The following is a 9303-nucleotide window of genomic DNA, read 5'->3' on the forward strand; positions in this document are numbered from 1 at the left end:
AGCCTATCTTCTATTGGCCGATCACACACTATATTCATTCCAATTGGCCTCAAGAGCTGACGGGGGGGAATTGCTGTTAATGAGATAGGAAGTAGAACACAGTGTGTCGCACGGCAGTGACGTTTCGGGAGGGCCGGACTTTCGTTTGCAGCCGCCTTGAAGGAAAACTGGGGAGACTATCGGCAACTGGGAGATTTGTTCGGGAGCTTCGCGTGTCAGTAAAGACTCGTTGGGTGAGACGGCCTTGATTTGCTTGTTTCCGAACGCGGAGGCGATTGGGAGTGAAAGGAAGCTGTCGTTGTCCCTCACTGAGGGTTTGGGCTTCGGATTGAATCCTCCTCCATGAAACGCGGTCGTAATAGCCCGTTTTCTGCAGGTTGAAATGTAGTATGGCAGGGAGAAGGGTCCCATTGTGTAGTTGGTTCCATTGTGCAGTTTCTTTCTGTTGGCAGCATCGGGAGTCAAGTGCGTCTGCTATAGCACAAACCTGGATTATTCCATTTCATTGTTCATTGACTAAATAAACTTACTGGTTGGTCATTCAATCCACTTATCACACGCAAAGGAAAAGGTCTGTCTTTTCCTTTGGAAAAAAGTATATAAGTGGTTTAAGCAAAATACTCCCACATTTTTCAATCTTGCAATCTTTCAAAATCCTTTTATCCCCTCCCATTTTGTTCGAAGAAAGATGCTTAGTGCAATGGCACAAGCTACCAAATGTGGGCTACAAAAGGGTATCTAGTGACCATCAGGAAGTTTGCAGCTCACATTTGATAGAGCAGTAGTCCACGTGTAATGTAATCTTTCATCTATTGGTCCTCTTAATGAAACAGTGTGTCTTTAGATGCTATATTAGTTGATACAGTCTTGACAGACTTGTACATCTTGTACAGACTGGAACACAGGAATACAATAGATATTTTTCTTCATGTATAAGAACAGTGAAGAAGGCAAGAAGATTAGAAGTAATGTTACATATGCAGTTTTCTAATTTTCTGTTATTTATGGTTATAGTGAATTAAAGTGGACAGTGGATTTGATACTGCTAAGTGGAAGAAAAGAATTTGAATATAATATTTGTTTGCAAGATAACAGCTATGACAGATCCAGACATTCTCACAGAGGTCCCAGCTTCTCTGAAACGCCTTGCTAAGTATGTAGTACGTGGTTTTTATGGTACTGAACATGCTTTGGCCCTGGACATTCTAATTCGGAACCCTTGTGTAAAGGAGGAAGACATGTTGGAGCTTCTGAAGTTTGATCGGAAGCAGCTGCGAGCAATTCTCAACACTCTTAAAAGTGACAAATTTATCAAATGTAGGATGAGAGTGGAGACAGCTCCGGATGGGAAGACCACAAGGCACAATTTCTACTTCATTAATTATCGTCTACTGGTCAATGTGGTGAAGTACAAGTTGGATCACATGAGAAGGAGAATTGAGACAGATGAAAGAGACTCCACCAACCGAGCCTCTTTCAGGTGTCCTATTTGTTCCAGTACCTTCACAGATTTAGAGGCAAATCAGTTGTTTGAACCTAATACAGGTAAGATACAAGAATTCCTCAAAGAGCTGAAATAATAATTTGCCATCTTATCTGGGAGAGTTGATTTGGGGATAGAAAAAATCTATATATTTGGTGGTTCTGAGTGATTTTTTAAAAAGGGTTGCAGAGGTAAACAGTTTTTACAGCAATTGAGTTAGCTAGACATTAAGACTTTTTAGAAATGAAAATAATGGAAGTGTATTTATAATATAAATATTGGGAAAATATTAGAGAAATATTACAGAAGCATGTAACCAAGACATGATCTCAATGCATATCATAGGCTTAGTAAACATTGAAAACCGCAAAGAAAATGCATCTGAGAGAGCATGCCTCATTAGGATAGTCTGGTTGCAATCTTGCCCAAACATGTAAATGTATCATTAGATAAGAGAGAAGTTATTTATTTATCAGACTTGTTCAGTTGCAAAATTGGAAACATTCAACACAGCTTATATTAGAAACTCAGGAAAATAAGCAATCAATGCAAAAGGTATAAAAATGAAATGATGCAATGGGGAACTACATAAAAATTAATTTTGGTTCATTTCAGTGAAAATGTTTGGCTGGAACCCAAAGGATGCTATCCGTGGTGTTTTTAAAGTAGATTAGCGCCAAATGGACCATTTGTAGGAATGATGTACCAGAGGGCAGAAATGGGATCCTTGCATTTTTTATGTGTAAAAGCTTTCTTGCCACAAGGCCATATGTCAGAACATGTTGAGGACTGCCTGATAGTGGATGAGAACTGGACTGACACCATAACCAGGGCTGATATCCTCTTCTCCACCATATCCTTTGCACTTCATTTTCTGTCATGTTCACAGCAGAATTCTATACATTTTTCTCTCTCCCATGTATACACATTCATGAACTTGGAGGCCTGGCATAAGGGAGAAAACAATAGCCCTGCTGTCGACTTACTGCCCATTTTGTCCAGTATTTTGAGGCACTTTGACCAACAAAGTGACAGGAAGCTCAGGAGTCTAGCCAGGAAAGCAGCAGCAGCAGCTGCTATTTGAGGAAGATTGCTTCTGATTGAGAAGATAAAACAACTTTCAAGTCAGTTAGCCACTCATTCTCCATGAATTTGTCTTGCCTTTTTAAAAAACTACTACCTAAATGGAAAGTAAAATACTTTTGCCTTGTCTATGCTTTAGTTTCTTGATAAATAAAATGCATCTTTTCCATGATAGTTTTGCTCCGCACAAACCATCAAATAATTTAACAATTAGCATTTTTATATTTCCTAATTTTTATTGGTTTATTTTCTGTATAGGAATATTTCGCTGCACATTTTGTGAGACTGAAGTGGAAGAAGATGAATCTGCAATGCCTAAAAAGGATGCAAGGACTCTTGTAGCACGATTTAATGAACAAATAGAACCTATTTATGCATTGCTTCGTGAGACTGAGGATGTTAATTTAGCTTATGAATTACTTGAGCCTGAGCCTATGGAGATTCTTGCATTGAAGCAGAGGTGGGCCAGAGTATTAATTTGTCTGAACTTGGTAGTCAAATGTTGACAGACTTCTCAAATTTTGTTTCTAAAAATATATGTGATTGGGTATGGACCTTTATGATTTATGTCTGCAGATGTTGGCTGTATAATCCCAGTATGATACTAAACACATTTGCCAGCATAAATATCTGATAAATTTTAATAAATTGGATGTAATCATATGCACTCACAGAAAAAAAAAAACATATTTAACTGAGCTGGACTTCCAACTAATGCATGGAATTATACCTTTTGACTTTATATAAAGTATATCTAAAAACAATATTTAATGTTGTTTCTCCTCTGTGGTTCATTTTATTGTGATTTTCCTTTTCAGAATTCAAGACAATTTTTTATTCCTCCAAATACATATTTAGATAGGATAATAGAGTATTAAAGTACATAAAGATTGTTCTTTAATACAAATCTTAACATAGAGAAAAAGTTAATATCTTGTGAAATTAAAAGAGTCTTGAGGGCTTTTTTAAAAAAGTTCTTAGTATCTCAAAGACTGAAAGATTTTCATTGCATATCTGAAAGCCTATCCGCATGTACCTGAGATTCAGTTCCACCAGTTATAGCAGTGTTTGCTTCTGAATGCATAGATTCAATTACTAAGCAATATTAAACAATAATACAATAGTGACATATTAATATTAACATACAACTATAAGAGCAGATTGACAGAGTGAATTGCTGAAAGTTTGTAGACTCTTCACTGAAAAATAATCTGTTAGGCTTTTTTAATAGGTATTCTGCAGAAAGCAGGAGTTCAATAATATTTATGTTATCAATGACCAGCAAAATGTAAAAGAACAGAAACAGAGTGAAGCAAATGAATGCAGTAATATACTAACAACTAGCAAAATAAGTCACATAATATATAACACTTTATGTTGTTAATACAGTTGTTACCTGATTGACAATAAGCAGGGATTGGATTCAGTAACCTACAGGCCCCTTTGAACTCAAATATTCTACAGTACTAATTCCATTTTATTTGGCACTGGCCAATTTCAGATCATTTGCAGATTTGATAAAATCCCGTCTGCAGAAATAAGCAACTTGTTGCCTGCAGGATGCCTATTCCATTTTGTACCCCGCCTGACTAATATCTTTTAGATCATGTTAAGTAAAAAAATAAATGGGAAGCTGTCATGTTGCAGAGCAGCAATATTACCAATGGTTCTCACTTAAGGACCACTTATTCAGCAACTGATTTAACTTACAAAGTCCTCATACTTAGGATAGTCCATGGTCACGATTGCCATTTGCAACTTTCAGTGCTGGTTTCAACTAGCAAAATCTGTGGGAAAGCCAGCGGGGGTTACAAATGGTGATCACATGATAATTGTGCTCAGCAATGCTATGGGATTTGATTAATAATAGAAACTAGAAGTGCTGGAACTGCGTAGCTAAGTGGCTCGGTCATATGATTTTACAGACATGTTCCTAAGTGATGGAAATTCTGATTTGAGTTATCACTGAGGACTACCTTTCCAGGAGTGCATAGGGGACTCTTAGTGGCATTTTTAGAAAAGAAACATTAGAGATAGTCATGTGTTTGTCTGGAACTGTCTTTATTTGTACAATGCCCAGAATTCCTCTGTATGGGAGATGGGTGGTTTCTAAATATGATAAATAAAAAATAAGCAAGGTCAAAAGTGAGCTTATGGACAAAAATGGGTAAGAGCTGCAATATCTCCGAACTTTATATTTCCATTACTTCTAACATTCCTTTAGAACTAATAGCATTTCTATAATCCATTTGTAATAAGTGAGTAGTGCTTTTTAAATCCTTTAAAAATGGGTATCATTAGTGAGCCTGTTGAGAAGTCTTAATGACCTTTACAATGTTGGGTAAAACCATATGTATTAGCCTTTAAATTGTACTGTTATAAGAATTTTATTAAAATAATGTAAAATATTTCTCTAATCCAAACATGTCTGTTTATGATTGTATGCAGCAAAGAACGAGCTGTTGGTGCATTGGGAAACAGTAGTTTACCAAGTGGGCAGCACAGGGAAGCCTGGACAACAAAGGGTCCTTCTTATGGGGACATGTACACTCAGAATGTCATTATTAACATGGAGGATCAAGAAGATACACATCAGCCAGCCAATGAAGGGAAACTACCCAGAGAGAGACCAGTCTGGTTGCGGGAAAGCACAGTGCAAGGTGCTTATGATCCTAATGAGGTCACTGAAGGTAAGAAAGTTATAAGAGGAAAAGCATTATAAAATCCAAAAGGATGTAAACAGAGAAGCATGTACATTACGAGAAGTATTCAACTTTCAATGGCAATTGGGATTGGAATTTCCATCACTAAGCAATGTGGTTATAAAGCATGACCACATCATTTAGTGAGGATAATTCATGCAGTCCCAGTTGCCATCGTTAATGAATCCCATTGTCATTAGGCGAGGTAGTTCCTGCTTGACTTCCTACAACCAAAGCCAGTGGGGAAACCAGCAGGAAATAGCAAGTCTCAGGCTCTCGGGCAGTTAAGTGCTTGCTGCTGGATGAGGGATGGAGCAAGAGGGTGTGAGGAAGTGTCAGGGATGGTGTACAAGAGATGCTGCACAGATTGGGAAGGTGCAGAAGGAAGAAAGGGAGTGCACTAGTGGCTCCATGCTGGTCAGGGAGGGTACATAGGAAGTGCCATCTGGATCGCAGAGAGGGCAAGACCTTCAACACCTGAGCCTAACAATGGATTGTTTCAGAAAAAATGACTTAACCATAAGCCCAGAAAAGTGGTCTCTAGGATATAGGAAACCTGATATTTGGGGTTCGTGGTTGATAAGTGGGAGATAAAGCCTGAAATGGGAAAGGTGGAAACCCTGAAACAGGTGGAAGTCTCCAAAACAAAGATATTCACTCTTTCCTGAGTTTGGTGGGTTATTACCAAAGGTTTATCCCTCATTTCTCTAGTACCCCTAACAGACTTAATGAGAAAAACAGAATCCTCCAAAGTACAGTGGTCTACAGAATGCCAGGAAGCATTGGAGAAATTAAAAGATGCTTTATGTAAGAAGCCAGTAATAAAAGGGCTGGATTTGTCCCAACCATATGTTGTACAGATACATCCAACATAGGCTTAGTACTCCTTCAAAACCATGAAGGGATGGACCACAACTTATACTGTCAAAGAATCTTCTCCAGGGAAACAAAAATGTAGCACCATAAAAAAAAATCCCATGCAATGAAGGAGGCAATCACTGTTCTGCGTGTGTAACTCTGCGATTGGGAATTCACTGTGATAATTGACTACCAACTACACACCTGACTGCAGCTGCTGAAGAATACAAACTCCCAGTTAACCAGGTGGCATATGACAGTGCAACTATACCACTTCAGTATTATGCAGTGGGTGGGACAGCAAAATGTCATCATTGACTTCCTTTTTTTCTCAAAGATTTTATTTTATTTTAAAAAAGTTAAAATACAAACCTGCAAAAATTTTAAACTAAAACAAAAAAACACAACATTTAAAAAGCGCATTAAAAGCACTAACGTATATACATATTATTCCCTCCTAGTTGAATACTGATAAATATATTACAAGGAAATTAGTTTCCTACCACTTGTGAAACAGCCCCCCCATTTTAAATTACTAATTCTATTTGCAGATTATTAACTTGTCTTAACTACTATATTAATGACAAAACAGTTAACAGGTAGAACAATAATAAAAAAGCAATATTACAATTTCAATAAAATGTTATTGTAATCAACTCTAGAAAGTTTACCGGTTTCTTATCTATCCCAAATCACCCCAAAGGTTAACACTAATTTGTCCTGGATAAAATATTCATTTTTGCTTCTTAATATAATCTCTTTTCAATTGTTGTCTGGTTAAATATAATAAGATCATTTATCTTCCCAAAAGAATCCAAATGAAGTTGTTTTCCAATTAAGTATGATAAATATATTCCCCAATGCATTGAAAGAATCCTTTTAGGGAAAACCATTTATCACTTCTCCACTTAGTTTTTTGTTGTTGTAAAAGAATGCAGGCTTGAGCTTTAGGGAGGCAGGTACAGTCCACTCAGTTCATTGTAGTTTTTTAAGATCTTTATTTTTTTTCAATCCCCATCAAATCTTCTACTTTCAAATCCAATTCCTTTTATGAATCCAGTTTATCTACAAATAGTTACATCTGAATATTTTTCTCAACCATTATCATTTCACCAAACTTTTTAAAAAAGCTTTCAGCTAGGGACTGTATATTATCAAATGGTCTTTTTTCAAATGCTAGCCACATTTGCTTGTCTACAATCTGATACATTATTGCTCTGTGTAATTTAGCAATTATATATAAGAGAACACAGAAAACAAAGTTAAAGTAATATTCCTCAAAATCCCTATGGTGAAAGTCTAATATACATGTAAATTAATGAAAACACTTTCACTACCTGACCCTTATGAATTCCTTACAGAAAAGCAAAAGTTATTCAAAACAACAGAAAGAGAAAAGGGAAAAAATAGTCTATAATAGATCAGCATTCAACCAGCCTATAAATGTTTAAAGATAAAGACCACAATAAAACCCAACAATCTGCCAAGAGGAAAAGATCAATAACCTGACATTCCACCACTCCCACTTGGGACTGTAATCATCAAGATTGCTGTAAATTGTTACATACCCCCTTATTGATGTTTTAAATTGTAAGCATTTTTTAAATCCAATCTAATATTTATTAAGGTCATAGTCCAGCATAAGAGTGGGATAATAACACCAAAAGAAACATAAGGGATCTAAAAAGTGAAAATCTAAAATGAATTATAAAAAGCTAGAAGATATGAAAGCTAGATAAATTAAAAATACATACTTAAAGTTAGAATCTAAAAGGGGGCGGTAATGTTAGATGGGTATAGTGGAGCCTAACATTTTTTTGGACTTTGTCAAGGTATAAAACATCTTAATATGACTAATTAGGAGCATACTGAATCTGTAGTCCCAACTACAAGCTATACATCATTATCCAATAAATTAGATTGCATAGTACCTAGCAACATAGTTGCAGCAAAGGAAGTATCTGCATACTGTCATGTCCTAATGAATATAATTAAATTATTTAAATACTTTCTTGCAGGTGGGCAAGACATAAACATGTTACATGGAGATGAAGAAGGACAGGCAGCACTAGATAATAATGAAGAAGTAATGCGTGCTCTGCTCATCCATGAAAAGAAAACCTCCTCTGTCTCTACGGCTGCTATGGGAGGGATTGCTCCTTTATCTGCCACAAATGCCAGTGATTCTGAGAGTGAGACCAGTGAATCGGATGAGGACTCCCTTCCTTGTGCAGCCAGTGCTCCCACAACGCTTTATGGGCTGACAGATGACAATGATGAGGATGAATTTGAGGTAGTGACTGAAGACCCCATTGTTATGGTGGCAGGACATCCATTTTCTTATAGCCAAGTAAATCAGCGGCCGGAGCTTGTGTCACAGATGACTGTGGAGGAGAAAGAGCAATATATAGCTATGGGCCAGCGTATGTTTGAGGATATGTTTGATTAACTTCTTCTACCCGAATAGCAGTGATAGATGATCTTCAACTGGAAATTCTGAAAAGACAAAAGAATTAGTACAAACAGAGGAGTCAAAGATCAAAAAGTAGGGAGGGAGCTGCCACAAATGCAAGGAGGTGTGAGAAACCTGCGGTCAATCCAGATGTCTCTCATATTTGGACACGTACACACATCTCTGTGTTTGGTCTACAAGTTTTCCATTGCATTATACTTGATTTTTTTTGTTTATTTTGCCTGGAAAATATGAATGCTCTTTTAATGGCTTATTTTTCTTCCTTGAAAAGAGGATTGTACTATAGAAAACATTATCTTTAGTTTACTCTGAACACATATATCATATAGTTGAAAGAACTTACTGCCTCGCAAGCATAGTGATTATATGGGCTCCTTATTTCCAATGGGTTGACAAGCTAAATGCTTGCCTGCCATCTATCTTTGGCGAGGGTGGGGAGAAAGAGAACGATCACGTTAAATCGGTGAATATTGAGGACTATAGTCTACATTTTTTTTCTGTAGAAGGCGTGGTGAAGAGAGGAGTTATTGTTAAAGGACAAACAAAAAACCCCAATCCAGGCACTGCAATTTTTTCAAATTTATCTCATTTTTTAGAAAATGATATCAGTGAGTGACTTTTCTTTGCTAAAAAATTTTCCTTTAATAATTTCATCTGCAGTGCTAAAATATTCAAGGAGGTGACTTTATTAAAATATAACTTGA

At 36.7% G+C, this 9303-nt stretch overlaps 1 protein-coding gene across 3 annotated transcripts; it reads left to right on the forward strand.

Annotated features, from left to right (window-relative positions):
- Positions 1-62: 62 nt before the first annotated feature.
- On the forward strand, positions 63-8848 carry GTF2E1 (general transcription factor IIE subunit 1). Of its 3 annotated transcripts, none has more exons than XM_026713261.2 (5): positions 63-233; positions 1015-1545; positions 2825-3026; positions 5015-5256; positions 8145-8848. In XM_026713261.2, the coding sequence occupies exons 2-5, from the start codon at positions 1098-1100 to the stop codon at positions 8573-8575; spliced, it is 1323 nt and encodes a 440-aa protein (XP_026569046.1). In that variant the 5' UTR covers positions 63-233; positions 1015-1097; the 3' UTR covers positions 8576-8848. The 3 variants fall into 3 exon arrangements, with proteins under 3 accessions (XP_026569046.1, XP_087782293.1, XP_087782294.1); XM_087926167.1 differs by having other exon boundaries at positions 101-233; positions 1089-1545; XM_087926168.1 differs by having other exon boundaries at positions 101-233; positions 1096-1545.
- The last annotated feature ends 455 nt before the right edge of the window (positions 8849-9303 follow it).

The sequence above is a fragment of the Pseudonaja textilis genome, chromosome 2 (genome assembly GCF_049901715.1).
Source record: "Pseudonaja textilis isolate UNSWEBS1 chromosome 2, rPseTex1.2, whole genome shotgun sequence".
Lineage (NCBI taxonomy): Eukaryota > Metazoa > Chordata > Lepidosauria > Squamata > Elapidae > Pseudonaja > Pseudonaja textilis.

Bases quoted from the DNA above. Each gene is read 5' to 3' on its own strand.
- GTF2E1 (XM_026713261.2), top strand. From the start codon at position 1,098: ATGACAGATCCAGACATTCTCACAGAGGTCCCAGCTTCTCTGAAACGC. The intron at 3,027-5,014 runs GTGGGCCAGAGT...GATTGTATGCAG, and splicing joins ATTCTTGCATTGAAGCAGAG to CAAAGAACGAGCTGTTGGTG. The intron at 5,257-8,144 runs GTAAGAAAGTTA...ACTTTCTTGCAG, and splicing joins TCCTAATGAGGTCACTGAAG to GTGGGCAAGACATAAACATG.